This window comes from Vanessa tameamea, chromosome 9, assembly GCF_037043105.1.
Source record: "Vanessa tameamea isolate UH-Manoa-2023 chromosome 9, ilVanTame1 primary haplotype, whole genome shotgun sequence".
NCBI classification, from domain to species: domain Eukaryota; kingdom Metazoa; phylum Arthropoda; class Insecta; order Lepidoptera; family Nymphalidae; genus Vanessa; species Vanessa tameamea.
In genome coordinates, this window is record NC_087317.1 from 10,313,839 (window position 1) to 10,333,413 (window position 19,575).

Genomic DNA, 19,575 nt, shown 5'->3' on the forward strand with positions numbered 1-19,575 from the left:
CGCTACATTATAATAATTAATTTATTTTTTATATATAAAATATTGATATTATATTACAGGAAATAATAAATATATAAATTAATAAAATAAAACAAGCTTTTATTTTCATCCATTTACTGAATTAAATACTACCGTATTGTCAACAGAGCCATTGTGTGCATAATTTCAACTCAAACGATTGAGGACTTGAATAAATACCATTTGACCCATGCACAAATTCGGTGTAGCCAAATAAAAGCTTGTAAAATATTTAAAATTTTGTACTTGTTTAATTTTTTAGATATAATAATTAAATTTGTAAGTAAATTGTTTCCAGTGAAAACTACTTATTAGTCCTAAAATGAACAAAATGTTTACAAGTTTTATTTAGGCATAGTATCCTTACTAGAATTGCCTTGAGATATTCTCTTTAATTTAAAAGACACAAGAGTGTCTGCTTATCAAACCTATAATAAGTGTTACCCCCTCTACCTCGATCCTTAGACCAACATTTTTTAAATACATAATTGCGCTATTCAAATATAGAATTGTATAGGAATATAGAATTGTATAGAAGTGTTCAGGTTATTTTGACCATGTGAAATCTAACTATAATTAAGTTTGTTATGCTTAGAATTCCAAATATGAAAATTGGTCTACAGGTATATGCTATCGGGTACATGACCATGGCAATTATCACGGGTTCGTTATCGGATACTAGTTTATCCATAAATATATTAATAGTTTTTAGTACCCATGTTATAGTTTTCTAATAATATCAATTAAACAATATTTATAATACATTGTTATAGAACATCATTACATGCTTTGAATACTATACTAATAGTAATATTACGATTTTGTTATTTTTTTTAGAAATAAATTATTAGTAGGTTTTTATATTTGAATGTTTAAGTAGAATACGTTTTAGCCTTTTAAATCGTATATAACAAATTGTGAATTTATATTTTACAAAATAATATATAAAAATAAACGAAAATGTGAGGTTGAAGAATTATTTATTTATCATCATTACACATATTTGTCACTTATCGCGTACACAAGCGACAGAAAAGCCTTTCATAGCTCAATTGACTTTGGCATGAAATTACATCGTATTTGTGCAAGTGGCGGCGCAGCGCTTTACACTCGGTACGTAATACTAGAAGTACTAACGAGGAAAATTAAAGTTACTGTTTATTTATAAATTCGAAACGTTGCAATTTTGACAATATTTCTATGAGCACGTTTTCACTGGGTAACATTTGTTTCATTTCAAAACGATATTTCGACAGATCTAGAGAATATTTAAAGCATTGGTAACAGAGAGGAACAATCGTCTTTTTAAAGTATTTTCGAGTTTTTTTTGTTATACAAAAGCACTATTTGGAATAAACTCATTAATTTATTATTACAATATAATTTTTTTCTTTATAAAAAAAAAACAAGTAAAAATTATAATTACATAAAAATGAGTGAACGTTTTAATAATCACACAACATAACGCACACGTTGAAACATTAATGAGATACACATAGCATTCATTCAAACATTAAAACAATAAAAATTGGTTTCGACGACAGTACCACACGTGTGATAGATATTCAGTACAAATATACACTACTCGTAAACTAAAACAAACTGTCTTTATAATAAACAATACATAATAAATACGAATAGCATAAGCATCGGCGTGGTTTCAATAAGTACTCGTAACCTAACGTACTAAAATAAGTTCGATTAAAGTATGCATTACTTTTTAACAAAATAAATAATCTATAATAAATATGTCTAATATTAATTCGCATAAGATCGAACTTTCCAATTAGAATTTAATTCAATAAATACATTCGTGAGGAGTTAGTTACATATTAACTAGCAATATGAACAACAAATTCGAAATTTCATGCAATCTAATGGATAGACGCATTAATTTAAATTCGTGAAAATAATAATAAAAAACAGGAACGAGACCTACTAGCGCCCGATTCGAAATTCTAAAATATTCCTAGTCGAAAAATTACATCACAATAAATACTATAACTACGAAAGTTTTTGTTTTCATAACGAGACGGCACGCAGTGTGTGAACGAAACTAGCTGAACTGTCGGACCCATCGTTAATATTACATTTAACTGTACTGTATTTGCGATTAATTTGCGCTCGGCGCGCTTTATGTAAGAGTGCCAATAATAAATATACAATATAGTAATTTACAGGTGTGCGTGGTCGCAATTTCAATAGTTTTACTCATTTACTGAAGAGAGCGAGAGTTTTTGAATACCATAGAAAAAAAGAAAAAAAAAACAATTTAAACATGAATATCAAACATCGTTATGAATCCGCACGCTATAAATACTATACATATTTAATCGATCGGCATCTCAAATGTAAGGATATAAATAATTTTCTAAAGCTAACTAGTGCTACATGCGGGGCTATAACGTGGAGGGCGGCACGCCGATGTCGTGGCGCCGCAGGGCGCTGCGGAACGACTCGAGCGACGAGCGCAGCGTGAGGCAGAAGCCGCGCGACGCCGGGATGAGCGGGTAGTCGGGCGGCGCGATGTCGGTGGGCTGGCCGTTGGACAGCGCCACCAGCCCCTCCACGCGCCGGCACAGGCTGGCGGCAGAGTTGCGCAGGTGCTGCAGGATCTCCTCGCGGAACGGCTCCGGGGGGTTCATTAGCATCTTCGTCATGGACTGAACGAGCTTCAGCAGCACCATTTCGTTGTACATGCGCGAATTCTCTCTACCTTGTTGGGTACCTGGATTAGAGAGGTATTTGAGCCATATTCTCCTATCAGCTATGAGACGATAAATAAATGAATCTCCTTTAGAACAGGTCACTTTTAATGACGTCTATATATATCACATTGCTTTAAATTTATATCTTATCTGAATATCGTAGACATGAGATATAAACATATCATCAGAGCTTTAAACAACGTACCCTTTTGCTTCTCGTAGCCAGCCTCGTTAAAGTAGGGTTCCGCATTAAGGATGAGTCCCTGAAGTGACACGATGACCTGCAGGAGCGAGCTGTCCTTGCCCCACACCTCCACTCCGCGACCCGACCACGTGCCCAGCAGCGACACGCAAACCTGGGGGGACATTATGATGCAAAATGTATAAGAATCTACAAAATGTATGACATTTTAATCTCGTGCAAAATAAAGCGTTATATATTTATTTAATTATAAGATTGTTTATTTTATGTTGTATTTATTTTATTTTATGATATTTATTTTATAAGAGCCGAGATGGCCCAGTGGTTAGAACGCGTGCATCTTAACCGATGATTTTGGGGTTCAAAGGCAAGCACCACTGAATTTTCATGTGCTTAATTTGTGTTTATAATTCATCTCGTGCTCGGCGCTGAAGGAAAACATGGTGAGGAAACCTGCATGTGTCTAATTTCAACGAAATTTACAGGCTGCTAATGTAATATTTATTTGTTGTCGAATCGGAGAGAGGATCGTACCTTCCCGTCCTCGTAGAGGTTCGGGTTGAGGCGGTCGGAGCAGTAGGAGTGGTAGTGGCAGAGCGGCGGCGCGCGCGGGTACTCCCCGCCCAGCTGCACGTCGAACACGAACAGGCCGCCCTCGTACGGCGTGCGGTCGGGGCCCGCGATCATCACCGACACCAGGTCGATGCGGTCCTCGTAGCCGCGCACCCACACCTGCGTGCCGAGACGGTTGTGATACGAACTCATGTTGGAACTCTTGTGCGTTAGCTGGTGTTGATGACGATAGTTTGGAACAGTCGTTGGTCGGTTGGCTTCCTCCAATATTGAAGTTTGAACATTTAAATAGAAACGCTTAAGGAAAAAGGGAGACGAAGAGAGTAAATTATTTTTACTGAGAAAAAGAAAATGTATACATTTAGTTCTAAGTTCTAAATAAGTCTATTTGATTTTTCAAACAAAAACAGAAACAGACATTATAGATTAATTTCATTAACCATTTCTTGGAATAAAGCTAAGGCGATACATTTAATTCAAAATTGTCAGCAATTAATAAATATGAATACTTTAAACCATAATTATGATTACACCTATCATTATTATTATGACAATTATTCACAATAAGACTCTATTCTAAACATAAGAGGAGAAAAGCCAAATAAACAACATTTGAAACCAAATTGAAGCGATATTATTGGTCTAGAGCTTAATTAATCTATGATATTCACTATGAATTTGGGAAAAAATGGCGTTTTGAACGTTCTAATTTCATTATATTATAGGTGCCATTGATATTGATTAACCGAAGTCTAGAATAATATTCAATAATTATAATGTCTCACCCCAGGCGGAAGATCACTCTTCAGCAGCTTAATCTCCCTCTTGACGGCCGAGTAGAAGGTCCGCGGCTCGGAGGGCTGCAGCATAGACAGTCGGAAGCGATGCGTTTCGGGCGCGGATTCCAGCACGCAGAACCCCTCCCCGCCGACCTCCGGATCCGCCATCTCGGCCTCCATGTCGCGCTCGCCCGTTGCCAGAGGGGCCGTTTCTGTCGTAGGCGCTATGGTCGAATCAAGAATATCATTAATGCATGATTATATTCAATTATATTCATTACGTTTACTTTAATACAATCGTTCGTTATCTATGTGGTACGGTTTATAATATTGCAAACTATTGTTTAGCAGTTGAATAAATGCTGAGTTGGTGGAACCCTGACTTACTTATATGTGTCTAGAGGATGTATGTATAAGCATATAAATGTACATTACCTTTTCCTTCCTGTTTCGGAGCAGTAACAGTCGGAGCGTCTTTTGCGTCGCTACTCGTAGTTTTAACATCTTCCCTCTTGACCTGATCGGCAATGCTCACAACTAATGCCCCATATTGTCTGGAAAAATTATATACTATGTTAATAAAAAGTATTATTTGTTTTATATTTTATGATTTGATGTAAACATTTCTGAAATTGTTTAAGATGATTCCAAATAATTTAAAAGAAAGATTTAAAAAAAATATATTTTTTATATCAATGAGTTATTTCTTTCAAGAATCAGATGTCTCTATAAACTAAACTTGTCTCAATTACGTACACTTTCCATAACTATTTTTATAATCATTACAATCATAAAAGTCTCAACAGATTCTATAGAACACACATACAAAATACATAACACGATTAAAGGGAATGTAATTATTTCTTAAAAACCATGCAAATAAAATGGTACTCTCAAACTTACAAGGGTTATTATAAATACCGCATAACTTACATTAAACAAATATTAAATACACTACGCGTTTGGTTCTAGAATATATTCAAATCCACAATCAAATATATCGGATAAACAGAGAAATTAAATTACCACTTTTAAGAGTCATCTATGAGATAAAAAGAAAGAAATTAAATGGGAATTTTATTCTAAACTACTTTGGGTGTAAAAATAAAAAAAAATAGATTCTGCTCAAATGTATGTTAAAAACCTTTAAAGGTGTTTCTATTCGAAGTATTTATTCAAAACACCATAGGGAAATTTAAACCTGTTGTTAAGTTTGTCTTCTCACATTTCATTTACATACATTTATTATTAATTTATTTAAAAATAATTTAATATCAAAATTAAATATGATCAATGAATGGTTAAAATATTGCATTTGAGCGAAGAATAAAAAAACAAAAACAATATCATTATAAATACTTTTGAGATGACTCAAATTAATATGAACAGATATTTATTAATTTATGAACAAAAAATAATAAAGGAACAAACATCTTTGTTTAATATAAGTGATGCGAGTTCAATTGTATAATCTGTGCAATAAATTTCATAAAACTAAAATTTCAAAAAGGTTTTCGTTTAGCAAACATTTACATATTGCAACACTTGCACATAAAAAATATAACTAATCAATGCTTGTATCGTGACATATAGCGCATTAAGGCATTTAACAAAAACAAAAGGAGAACTAAAAACAAATTATAGCAAAAAGATTAGGAATCTGTACTTATTAGCATCTACCAAATTCATTATATACCAAAATTAAAAAATTAAAAACAAATATAAGTAATTCAACGATATTAATTATTTCTATACGTACAGACTCCTTGAAGGATTACAAAGGAGAGGGAGAAACAGAAACAAATAAAGGCTCACACTGAAAAGTGGTAGGGTAACTTCTCTTCAGTAGGGTTTTGACCGTTCATTAAGCTGTTAAGGAAATCGGCCAACTCTTGCGGCCTTCTCCTGCGGAAAACAAATGCCTCTTTATTGTTTAAAATTTATACTAATACAATTTAATTTTACTTATTAAATATTGTCTGGGTCTTTGAACTATCTGTTTTAATTTATTATAAAATATCCAAACTAAATTAATTAAACTCTATGTTTATTAAATCATTATTTAAGAAACAATGAAATTAAAAACTTTGAATAATTCCTAAAAATAAATATATATTCTTTGTAATAAATATCAGTGATCTTAATTTTAATGTTGTTTTAGTGAATTTAAGTTTTATTTACTTTATATAAATATTACACAGATAAAAAGAATTTCATTTGCATATATATATCAAATTAACTGTGACACCTTAAAGCTTAAAGAAAATAATTTTTCTACTAACTATTTATGAGAGATCATTTTTGATTTGTTAAAAAACACGAAGTAGAGTTCAGTCTACGCCCATTCAAAATATAATGTATGAGTTGATAAATATATAAGCATTTTGATGTACTCACTCATCTGAATATATTTGATAGTTACACTTACTTAGTTAACTTTCTTGATAAAAGTATTATTTAATTCTATTTTATAAAATAAATTTAATACAACGTCATATTTCAATATGTTTAATGAATTTACGTTGGCAAAGTTACTTACTAGTAACCTTGAATTTTCTTATTCAGAATACTAAACTGCGATGAGTCGGAAAAGAGATTCCATTGCGATATGAAAAAGTTTATATATAATAAATAATAATTATAAAATACCAAGTTTTTAATGATTCGTTTATATACTTAGTGTTTAAACTGATGTGTGTAGATGACTAAATCCGAAACTACAAGGACAAGTAAATAAAAATCCTAAAGAAAGCAAGTTAAACAAATAAATTAATCAAATAATTAAAATCAGCCCAGAGTCTATTTTATATTTGTCCTTGTAGTTTCAGAATTGTTAAACATGTGTATAGAGATAAATTAAGTATTAAGAGATCAATAAATGCAATTAAAATTGTCGATACGATAATTACGTATATTTTTTTCAGTGAATAAGATTACTATTTAAACTATATTTAACAAATAATAGTAATATTGTTTACAAAATAAGACAAAATTATTGATAAGATGTTTAAATTGAATGTCGTCAGAAACCCGTAAGCGTTTGAAGCGAGTAACTTTCAACATAATCCCATACAAATACTTATACCCACAAGTTCATTCATGACTATGTGTAAGTTACTTAGAAGCTGAATATAAGTTTGTACCGGCTGACTTCTGCGTGTGCCTTGACGAGCTGACGATGTATGAGCGAACACAGCTTGTAACACACGTTTCGTGAGCCGCCCTCCACTTCGCTATCAGTCGGTGCTGAAACAGGACATATTTATTATGGAGGCCTAATGTTTAACATAAAATGTTCAAGACCAATTTTAAATATCAAACATCTTTTTCTGCAAACATATCGTTAATAGATTATTTGGCAAAGGCATGATTTGAATATGTTTACTTTGAATAATGTTGAATATTGAAGATTTATTTTAATGTATTTTTTATGTTTTCACCTAACCTTACCAATATAATTACTATCTACATTTGCTCGGTTCTCCTGCCTAAATAACTACTACAAAGACAAATGTATAAGAATGTTATATATTCAAACAAATCGATTATGTAATAGAACACATACACGAATTGGGCGGGGCTATTATTTGCAGTCATTATACTCAACAGATACAATAGCTAAAAAGACAAAAAGCGAACAAAATGAAAATTCTATACTTACGATTCTCGCCAGTGGCATCTTGATTACCATCTTGAAGTCCACTGGCCTCGGAACTGGATGCTTCAATGGAATCTATATTCAAATGTAGAGATTTCTTTGGAGAATTGCTTTCTACCTGAAAATAATCAGTAGAACAACATTTTAATATGTATATAATTACAAAGTTCCATTAGATTGAAGTTTGCTAAGTATAAGTATGTGAATTGCCAACAATTTTTTCGCTCATTGCTTTAACATGCAACCAGCATTGAAAATAGCTAATAAAGTAATATAGATAAACCCAATAGAAATTAACTCGTAGAGTACAAATTTATCTATATATTATCACATACTTCAAGTTCAGAATGTCAGGTTAAAATCCCTGTATTGTGGAGTACTCGATCATGGTTTTTTTAGGTGTCTTTTTAAATAACGAATGGAATTTGTGCTACGAATGTTCGACTTCTTTAATGCATTTCGAGGTGACAGGTATGATATTATCGAGTCTACCTCCATGGGTTCCACGGTGACGTTGGCGGTGACGAGGGGCTCGGCGGGGCGCTCGTCGGGCCGCTCGTCCAGCGCGATGTCGTCGAGGCCGGGCTCCGGCTCGGGCGAGTCGGGCGCGTCGCTGGGCGCGAACAGGCGCGCGAGCTGCTCGTGCACGCGGCGCTCGCCCGCGCGCGGCGTACTCGCCCCGCGCTCGCGCACGCGCTCTATTAGGCCCTGTTTGACATTTTACTTTAATTGAAGTAATTGCAATCTTATTCATTTATAAATAATGGAACTAACTAATGCAAATTAAAACTAGCTAATTTAAATTTAAACATTTTGTAAATATAAAATTCTTATATTGGTATGAGTATTTTATCTTTGTCTTTTGAATGTGAATGGAAGTAAATAAATTTAGTAGATACAATCGATTATAATTATTACATTAATGATTTACTAATCTGATGTTATACAATGGTAAAGAGAGGAGAGTTAAGAGCCTGTTTATGTTTAATTTTTACCGCAATGCTATAAATCTTAATCACTTTTATGTCTATTAGATTAGGTTACAATCGAAGCATGAGTCTCTGAACTAAAATAACCTCATATCATCAATATTAATATGTCCGTATATTAAAATTTACCAAAAAGTGATCCTCATGGAAGAACGTTGTCCCCATTAGTCTGTCTAAAAATCGGCAGTCTTTGTAGAGATTCAGTAATTTCCGCATTATCTGTGAGATGTATAATCATGATAAGTAATTAAATCAATGGTCCTAAAAAAAAACGTTACTTTTAAATCGGTCAAGTTCTTGGATAGTATCTAGCACATATCAGTCACCTCCTGGCTCTGCAGCGTGGGATGCTTAGCGAATATCTCCTCGAGGCGGCACATGGCCATGCGACCGCGCTCGATGTGCGCCGCCACCCGCGGCTCCAGCAGCTTGGGCAGCGCGCCCGAGGCCGCCATCGCCGTCGCAGCCTCGCCCAACGAGCACTGTATAACCTCTGTGCCAAATTCGTAACGTTTGATTGGTCCTTTTGGAAATTAGAACATACTAACATAGTATTTTATATAATTTATTTATTAATGTATTAAAAAATATATATCTTAAAATTGTCGTTGCATATATTGTATGTTATTAAAAGCGATCAATTATTAACAACTATAACTGGTATATTCTAAAGGAAAGTGAACTTTATTGAAAAATAAGCTTTAATCTTATCAAGCTACAAATGTAATAATAGTTACTGGGCAGTGCGGGCACGGCCGCGGGCGCGGGCGCAGGCGGCGGCGGCGGCGCGTGCGCGGGCGGCGCGTCGAGCGAGCGCGGCTCGGCCTCGTGCGTCGAGCTCTGCGTCTCCCACGAGTCCTCCGAGCCCGAGCCCTCCGAGCCCCACAGCTCGCCGTCTTCCGAGTCGTATTCTCCTACCTGACAACCAATAAAAAGTTTACAATATAAAGCAGTGTGTAGATTACAGTTATACCATTATAAGTGGAAAACATAGCATTATTATTTCCAAAAGAATTAAAATTAAATTATATCCAACAAACAGACTGATAACCAAAAATACTAATAAATAAAGTGAAACAAATTTATTTACCTTGTAAAGATCCTGAGGCCAGCACATGCTTGTATGTCCGTCGACCCACCATACTTTGACGCGACCCGTTGGGAAATTATCTATCACCTGTAACAAATATAATTACTAAGATATATTTTTTTGCCAAAACAAAACAAACGTGTAAAGCTTGTGCTTAAATTGTTAAACTCCTTTAATAATGTAAGCACAATAAATATGTATTTTTAAAGTACATGAGCAATGATTGAAAAATAAAAGTTTCGTGTAAACAGTGAGCTTTCCCTTGAAATAGGGTGGTCCTATAACATGTCATGACACGAATGACGGACTAAATAACATTTTTCAATTACCAACCTGTCCGGCAGTACAGTTCGCATCTTCGCCCGTAAAATTAGCGACTCTGATGACAACAGTTCCCGGTCGGTACTGGAAATCTGGATGATCTTTCAGGTCGTAGACGCTCATTTCACTCTCGTGTAGAATTTGAGGCCTACAAAAATAGTATATCACTGAAATCGATATGTTCTTATTGGGTGATCATTTCTAATATACATAAAGGAGTTTGTGAAATCAGTTTCTATTAATAACATATTCCATTGAGTTAGTTTAAGATATTTATTCATTTAATCTTTCACAATACAAGTGTTGGTAAATATGTTTACTTTTTTTTTTATAAATAGTACTTACACGGGCTCATCTCCGCAGGTATAGGTGCGGTACCAATGGACGATGGCGGTCCGTCCATGATGGTCCACGCGCTGCACCACACCGTATTCGCGGTGGTTCAACTGTAAGTTAAGGTGGTTATTTTACAATAGTCGCTAATCCCAGACTAAAAGTAACTGGATCATCAAACATTCGGAATATAAGGAATATACACATTCAATATTTCTGTGGTTAGATTTATATTTGAAGTGTGTTAATAACCAAAATAAATAAAAAGAATCAAAAGGTAAATTGTCATCACTGAGTTGAAGATTTTTATGTCCCAATATTTACTTGATTTTCCTCTACATTAGAAGCTCCGTTGACGACGAAATCACCCGGAAAGCATTCTTGGCCGTCTAAATGGTGTATTGGGTATAGTTGAGTTGAAGGTATTCCCATTTCTATAGTGCCATCCTAAAATTAAAAACAACACATGCTTTCAATTTATCCATTAAAGTTGATAAGATGATTATTTTATCTATGAATATTACTAATATATTTAGTTATTTATTTGTATGTGACGCTTTGCACAATTATTGAACAAACTGATAGTATACATATACTTGCTACACTGTCAACAGATTGTTTTAATGAGCAGATGGTTCATTTATAATATGTTTTTAATATTTCATTGAATTATAATTCTTAAAAAATAGCTATAGAGAATTAAGAAGCTTTTTAAATTCAGAAAAACAAATGATATAAATAAGTTTTCATAATCGTAATATCTATGACGTGCTAGATACGCCGTGACGTAGAAAAAGTATTACTTTATACAAAATTGTAACAATTCGAACATATAATAATCTATTAGGATGATAATTAGAGGGAAATGACGATAATCAGAAATGAGCTACCACCTGCCACACGACGTTGGCGCGGCTGGTGGTGTGCAGCGTCTCCACCACGACGCGGTCGGCGCGGCGCGGCGGCGGCGCGGGCGGCGCGCGGCGGGCGGCGCGCTTGAGGCGCTTCCCGCGCAGCAGCCGCACGGCCAGCTGCGGCGAGCGCGCGCCGCGCCCCGAGCCCGACGCCACGGACGAGCAGCGCGACGACCAGGTGGCCCCGCTGGCGGCGACCAACAACGAGCTCATTAGGCGGGGGTCGGACGGACTGGGGTCCACCGGAGTGGGTCGCTTCGAGCGAGAGTCACCTGTCGGTATCGCTGCCGTCGCTGCTGGTGTTCTCCCAGTTGTCGGAGTCGTCGTCGTCGGCCCCGTTGATCGCGCCATCCTCGCGCGCCGGTTCCGGGCTGCGCGGGTGGGATTTACTTAGCGCGCAACAACATCTTTGACTTCATTATTTACTTCATAAATGTAACATTAATAAAATATTTTTATGAAAATGTATTGTATCACAAATTACGCACTTTTACTATCATAATGTTTTATTTCCTTTACAAGCGTGGGCACCTCGTCATAATTTATTTTATTTGTTACATGGTATCATTTATAAAATTGCAAAATTAAAATTTAGGTCAAAAATAAAACTTAAATCGCTTGTAAGATGTTATTTAAGTATACAGTTTATGTATTTATTTGTTCACACAGGCAGATTGACTACCAGATAGATTTTAGTTTCATTGAGCATAATAAAAATTTCAGCTATTTTATTTATGCAAAAACATAAAATAATAAACCCCATAATATTTAGTACAAGCGTAATGCATACCTAATGCCAGAATCATTTTTCTCTTCGGTGGCGGTATCCTCTTGACTACTAGCGATGGGCAGTGAGACATCTCCGCTGGGTTCGATTTTAATACTGGGGCAGTTGGCGTCCGCTTTCAATGCGTCGTCTAGCGATTCCTTATCACCGTCTACGTCCATGCCATGCTGTAATTTAAATATTTAATAAGATCTAATTGATGATTTATTTTAATTTTTAACTAAATCCAAGTATAGCATTGAATGATGACTGCGATGGGTGTTACTAGCTAAAGATATTTCATAGCCCCGTATATGATTATGTAATTAAATGTGTGGGGGCAAATTTAAAGCTACACTGTAAAAATTATTGATTGTATGATTAAAAAATCTGTTCATTATATCAGTAATTCGCGTTTACTTTTTTTGTACTTAGGCACTACATTTGCATTTTATGTAGTATTTATTAAATACAAATTTATTAGAGCATGGTGACCATTTTCAAGTAAATCAATAGACAAAAATAATTTATACATCAATATGTACAATCATAATGTAAATCATTAATTCAGTCAAAATTTTGGATTATGGTCATATGATACATAGTTTGTTAATCCATTCAAATAATTTGTTACTACTGTGACATAGATTAAGTGAGACGTACATCAGTAGGTTTAAGTTTACGGTGAGAAGAGGCGCGTTTCTTGGGCCTCGAAGGCATGTGATCCGTTGAATTTGTATCAGTCTTGGAAGCTTTCTTAGTTGGTCGACTTTGTTTACGAATATTTCTATAGTATTTGCCTGCAACAAAAAAATATTACATGCATAAAATGGAAACATTATCAATGATGTAATTTAACAAGTAAAGTAAAAATTATGTAATTGACACTGCATATGCACTGAACCTCAAATAGATGAGTAAAATTAAAATTGGTATTGAGATTCTAATGAGAATCATAGGTCACTGGCTACAATCCGAACAAGCAGCATTGAGTTTCATATAGTTAATGCAGAAGATAGTATCGTACAAAGATCACATATGTCGTATAACTAGTACAACCACAAGTTTAATGGCGGACCCGCACTAAAATAACGTTACGGAGTCGAGGCCTTCGCCCAGAAGTGGGACGTTTATGGAATGTCTTTTTGAATGAAAACTACTTACTTTGTTGCTTTCTCCACTGTTTTTTGCTGACAAACGTATCCTCTGGACCAATAGTGAGAAAATTCCTGTCGCCAACCTGCAGTGTACAGGGCTCAAACACATTCAATAGTTTGAGTTTCTTCAGATCATCACCTAGCAAGTCAATTACAAACAATTAATTAAGTAAACTTTATACAGACACACGAAATTTATTAAAAAAAAATTGATAGAAAACTAAAGATACCATTTTTCTGACCTAATACGCCGTCACGCGAACTATTTATTGGTGCATGTAAGCAGCATCATATAAAGAGTTAGCTTTACAGCTAGTCTCATTTGGAATAATATATTAGTTAATTTATTGTTTTATAAATTAAGTGAAATTACTTCTTGTTGATTAAACAATGTGATTGATCAATATCAGATACAGTTATTAATTGTATGATTAAAAAAAATTTCATTATTTTATTTAAATTATATTAAAAGAATTAGCTCATTTCAAACGTTTTAGTAGATTTAAGTAATTGTAACAACCCTTTAAAATATATATTTTATTACACATAGCAATTATATATATATCGTTTATATATATAAAAACTATATAAATTAAAAATAAAATAGTTTTGTTATATTTATGATCTTTCTTTACATCGTTAGTTGCATTATTTTACACCTGCGTAATAAAACTGAAATAGGTACACGACGTGTAAGTGACTCCTATTTCGGACACGCTTGAAAGGCCATACTGTGGTATATGACCTACTTCTAGTCACGCCAAGGCGCAGGCTGCACAAAAAAGTAAAGACGAAGGAAGTTAAATGAGGTAACGTTGAAAAGGTTTTATATAACACGGACGGACCGTCCACGAGGAACTTGGGTTGCTGCGGCGCGGCCGCGTCCGACGTCTGCGTGCACAGCGCGCGGCACTGCCAGTGCACGCTCACGCTCTCCGTCATCACCGCCTCCACCGTGAACTGGAACGTAAACGGAGATATAAGTTTCTTTTGTTTTTCAAATTTATTATACGAAGACATACAGACAAATGGAAATTTTATCGTATCAACATTGGCAGGTTGTAACCCATTGCTTACATAGTCAATTCCCCGCCAAAAATGGGATATAAGTTGCTATATCCCTTATGCATGTAAAAACATATCAATCAAAAATAAAATAATTTCTAATGTTCTCTTGGCGGTAGAATAACTAATGAGTGTAACGAATTTCATGAAGCCCTACTGCCCGTAGGGCTCACGGGTAGGAGGGCTTTACATGTATGTAATGTTTAATGCTAATACTGAGTACATACTCACCTTACTCAACCAAAGCTTATATGTGTTATCTAAAAAATATAATAAATTCGAAGTTGAATGTACACTCCGCTACTGTTGGAGGTCATTGCCCTGAAGATCGTGTCTGTTAGACCATTAAATCAGCAAAGATTCGTTTAAACATATGTACATGTGTATGATACGATCCACAATGATAACGAAAATTGCATGTAAATGATAGATTTCTTTATTATTATTATTTTTAAATATTATAACAGTGAATATTAATATGATATTAAAAATATTTACATTTATTTTATATGGTTCAAAAAACATGTTATTGAACATTATGCCAAATTCCAGACAGAAACACTTATTAACTTGCCTTATGATCATGCATTTTGTGTTTTCGCGCTGACTTCATTTCCTTAGTCATGTTAAGCCAATTAGCATTGTCCAAGGAACCGAGAGGACCGTATACAACTTGTCCGGGATAGAACTCCGATGAAGAGTAGGGTGTTGCGCGGCGACGGCGCATCGAATAATCCTCTAGTGGACAGGTATCCAGATCAGGGTATTCCAGTCGAGAGCCATCTGCTGACACTAGACGAAGTTTACTGTGCACTGCCTACAATAAAAAATATTTCTTAATTATGTTGTTTTGTAATGATTATCTATAAGAGCTTAATATTAATGTAGGAGTAGATTACTTGTTTCTAAATAGTTGTTTTAAGAGATAAATAAAGGTAGATGGTGTTGATGCGATCTATGCCAAGGTTCTCTGCTTTTAAACTTGAGTACTTTTATAAGTTTAGTCCCAACATACGATAATATTGAGTAGAGCAAAAAAAAAACAGATTGTTAGTGATTCGAAGGCCAATGTTGGATGAAAATCTCTAACAATCCCTGGTGCCTATCTATGGTGTCCCTATGCCATTAATAAACATTAATCTAGTTTTTTACCTTCGATGTTCCGACCCATGAATCAAGACAAACTGCAAGATCTGGTGTGAATTCTTCTAATGGTTGTAACCTCTCACTGGCCACATGAGGAATGACGTGTTTCGTGCCTACAATCTGCAATGCCGCTGTCATCGCAATATCTCTACAGTAACCGCGCTGCGTATCCTTTCCCGCTATGAGACGACGGACTACATCACCGGGCATCAGAGAACGGTCTGCTAAGCCAACCTGCAGATTATTCAAAAATACTAGTAATAGAGACATTAGTTGAATGCCATAGTTATTATATATGGAAATAAACATTAGCTTATTCTTGAGAAGACATAATAGTCTTGAAAGAAACTTTCTCTTTTATAACTTCAAAAATAAACATTTATTATCAAGCATATATATCTGCTACCTGCCAAATGCTAGATTTAATAAGAAACTTTACAAAATATTATTGTATTAATTAACATACCTATGTAATTTAATTGTTGGTAAAAGTCACTACTAAGTGACTTGCCAGTTATCATCAGTAGAATCTTTATTGCTAACATAGAAAGTTATACAATTAATATTATTATATAAAATGACAATTCCAGTGCTTCTGAGTACCTATGCATAATTTTGAAGTTATAATATGCTATTTGATGATTAATAAATAAATCATAAGTCCTGCACACAATCCAAGGTGAATTCTACAATCATGCAGTTTTATAAAAAAAATATACACATACATAAACAATTTTATTGATAATTTTATCTCAGACAGCAACAAATACTAATAAAGAGATTTCAAAACATACCAAATAAATGAGCAAACTTGGAGTCATTGATTTTATGTTCAAGAAAAGAAAATTAATGCTATGATGTACTGTAACATGATAATTGTATAATATTATATTTTAAATTAATGTTAATGTTAATATACTTTATTGTACACCAGAAACAAAAATACAGAAATCTTAGGATTAAACAAAAAAAGAAAAACAAATACAAAAATAGAAATAATGCTCAAAACAAAAATATAACCAATTATTTTAAGTGTAATTAAGTGATAATAACACATATTTATTTATAATATTTTAACAACTGATAATATTGTCTTAAAAGGATGTGAAGAAAAATCTGTCAGTCTAATTTTTCTATTTATGATTCAAATTTTGATCAGTGGTAGGTAAGCAATATAGCAACTTTTGGCCATTTTAATAATACATGTTGTAAATATGACATCTATATATACCAATTTATTTGCAATAATTAATTTTGCTGATTAACTTCAACACAGCCCTACATCTATATTATTATATTCTATGCGACACTAGAGGAGTAAAGCAAAATAAACAGCTTTTTCATTAAATTGATGCAACATTATTGATGGAATTTTGAAAGTTTTTGGGTTGTCAAAGTTGTTATGAATAATTTTGAAAGTAAATTGTAAATTAAATTGGATATAATTAGTAAGTATCTAATTTGAATAATACAGCAAATTAGATACTTACTAATTATATCCAATTATTGGTAGAACAATTACATGGTGTTAGTATTGTTAGCCAATATCCTGGAATATAAGGTTTGTTTATCTTTAAGGAGTAAAGACTAAGACTTAAATTGGAACAATTAATTTTAATTGATAATTAAAATATTCATAACAAATCAAAATATCAAATTCAAATTATTCTTTGTTTAAATAGACTCATAAAAGCACTTTTGAAGCTTTATGTTATAGTGTTAGATACTACCGAGAAGAACCAGCATGAAACATGAACATGAAATGAGGTGCTCTTTTCCACCATTTTATTTACAGGGTACCTCAATAAAGTACAATTAACTTTATATATATATCATGTCTAAAAATTAACAAATAATATATCCAAACTTTTTTATCATTAATATAATCTTGTATTGAGTATTATGCCTTATTTATTAATGTTTTAATGACATAAGCTTTAAATTTTTTTAATACATAATAATTTTAAAGAGCTGTGGAATCTAATTATAGAAATGTATAATATTGTGACCCAAAAAGGACGTATATTTGCTAATGAAAGGCAAAAATTCAACATCTTACCTATTTATATTGATGTACTTCTATGTTAATGTACATAATAATATTTAAGAATTTACCTATATAAAGTTAAAAAAAAACATTCAATGCAGTTAATTCAATTTAAAAGATATATTATACGTCAATTTCGAAAAAAAATGAGTGGCTTTATTACATATCCTTATAAAACAGAACCCAAAGATGTAATGATTTTAATTTTAAAACGAACAAAAGTTTTCAACACTATAGAATAAATTTACTTATTGTTAAATAAACTATTACAACAGTAAATACAACATTGAATTGAAAATATAATTTACATGATCTCTTATTTTTTTTTAATATATTGGATAAACTAACCTACCCTATTTTATAATTTAATCACTGTTTTTTTTATATAAATTATTATTTCGGTAAGTTAATGTCATACCTAAAAAACGTTATAGCTTGATTAATTTAAGCAGTAACTGTGCACATTTAAGTGTATGCACTGATTTAAAATTAGGTTACTTTCGTTAATATATTTTTTTGTGATGATGCAGCATGGTCTGTGGGTAGTAGTATTATAAAATCTTAAAAACTGCTTTCCTGTTGTACCCTCTGCTTACGATTTTAAGAAAAGCTTTTTTATTTTGATCCTAATAAATGGAAAATTATTTTTTACATATTTTGTAAGGTTCATTGCCGTAGGAAATTGTACAATTCTCAATAACATGTAACAAAGCGCCGCTACTGACTAGCTAGTAGTGTAGACTTTTAAGAACTTTTACATTGATTTTTTACTTACCGATTTTTCTGAAATTACTCTTTCAGTGCCTGAAGGGTGCCAGACTACACGAATTTCACCTTTTTGTATAGGAGTTTCCATGTCGCTCTCCTGATCACTAGAGTTAGCTTCATAATTCTCCAAAACCAGGCCGAAGACAACTTGGCCGCGATTGTTGATTTTATACACTTCATCTTCGTAAAAATATTGAAAATCAGTCGGTGATCCAGGATTTTGCCCCGCCATATTGACGGGAATTATCTAAAGACACAAATAATTTTGTTTTTTACGTGATTATGTTCTTTCTGACAGCTGATTGCAATGTGTGGCGCATGCGTCAATTAATAATTATGCAACGGAAACGCCATCATGCGGCTAAGATGCAAAAAACACAAAAACTGTTACGTTTCACGCAAAATTTTAGATGATAATTGTTTATTTACAATAATACTTAGAATTAAATTATTAATATTTTGTTATATTATTTTATACAATAACTATATAAAAACTTGCAATAAAAAATAAAAAACGATCGAGGTAGGAACCCATAAAAAAAACGATTACTGATTTAAAAAAAAACATGGCCAACAATGACATCAACATTAAATTGTAATTTTTTACTTAAATTAAAACATATTAAAGTAGATGATAGCAGCAAAAGCTGTTATAAAATGAAAGCAAAGTAATAAATCATTCTTTCACTTATATGAGTTTTTTTAAATATTGGCAGAATATTTTGCGCTCAATCATAAATCAGAGAAGGAAAAAAAGCTATATTTTATTTTGAATTTTGATAGCTTTTTGTAAATAAAATTTTTAAATGCAATATATTTTCTTTTCAAATTCAGTTACATGTAAACATAAGGCATTATACGTGTGTGTTATACTATAATACGTTTTATTTTCTCAAATCACGATAAAAGTTCATATAAACATAACTTCAAAATAGGTAACAAATTTTGTGCACCTAAAAACTTAAAAAGGCAAATAATATAACTAGACTTATTACAAAACTGTACGTATTCCTCTTGATTAAACTTCAATCATTTTAAAAC

General features: G+C 33.1%; 1 protein-coding gene across 4 annotated transcripts; it reads right to left on the minus strand.

Moving 5' to 3' along the window:
- Positions 1 to 981: 981 nt before the first annotated feature.
- On the minus strand, positions 982 to 18,870 carry LOC113396948 ((E3-independent) E2 ubiquitin-conjugating enzyme). 4 transcript variants are annotated; one of them, XM_026635036.2, is made up of 25 exons: positions 18,542 to 18,869; positions 15,726 to 15,953; positions 15,148 to 15,390; positions 14,354 to 14,468; positions 13,516 to 13,647; positions 13,015 to 13,151; positions 12,376 to 12,539; positions 11,858 to 11,956; positions 11,565 to 11,772; positions 10,996 to 11,118; positions 10,684 to 10,784; positions 10,351 to 10,486; positions 10,018 to 10,104; positions 9,665 to 9,845; positions 9,254 to 9,420; positions 9,057 to 9,146; positions 8,431 to 8,646; positions 7,942 to 8,056; positions 7,424 to 7,526; positions 6,096 to 6,185; positions 4,716 to 4,834; positions 4,287 to 4,504; positions 3,463 to 3,660; positions 2,932 to 3,082; positions 982 to 2,746 (listed from the first exon to the last, which is right to left on the minus strand). In XM_026635036.2, exons 1-25 carry the CDS (start codon positions 18,764 to 18,766, stop codon positions 2,418 to 2,420), a joined length of 3,975 nt encoding a protein of 1,324 aa, XP_026490821.1. In that variant the 5' UTR covers positions 18,767 to 18,869; the 3' UTR covers positions 982 to 2,417. The 4 variants fall into 4 exon arrangements, with proteins under 4 accessions (XP_026490821.1, XP_026490820.1, XP_064071818.1 ...); XM_026635035.2 differs by having other exon boundaries at positions 11,858 to 11,974; XM_064215748.1 differs by having other exon boundaries at positions 11,858 to 11,992.
- Positions 18,871 to 19,575: the final 705 nt, after the last annotated feature.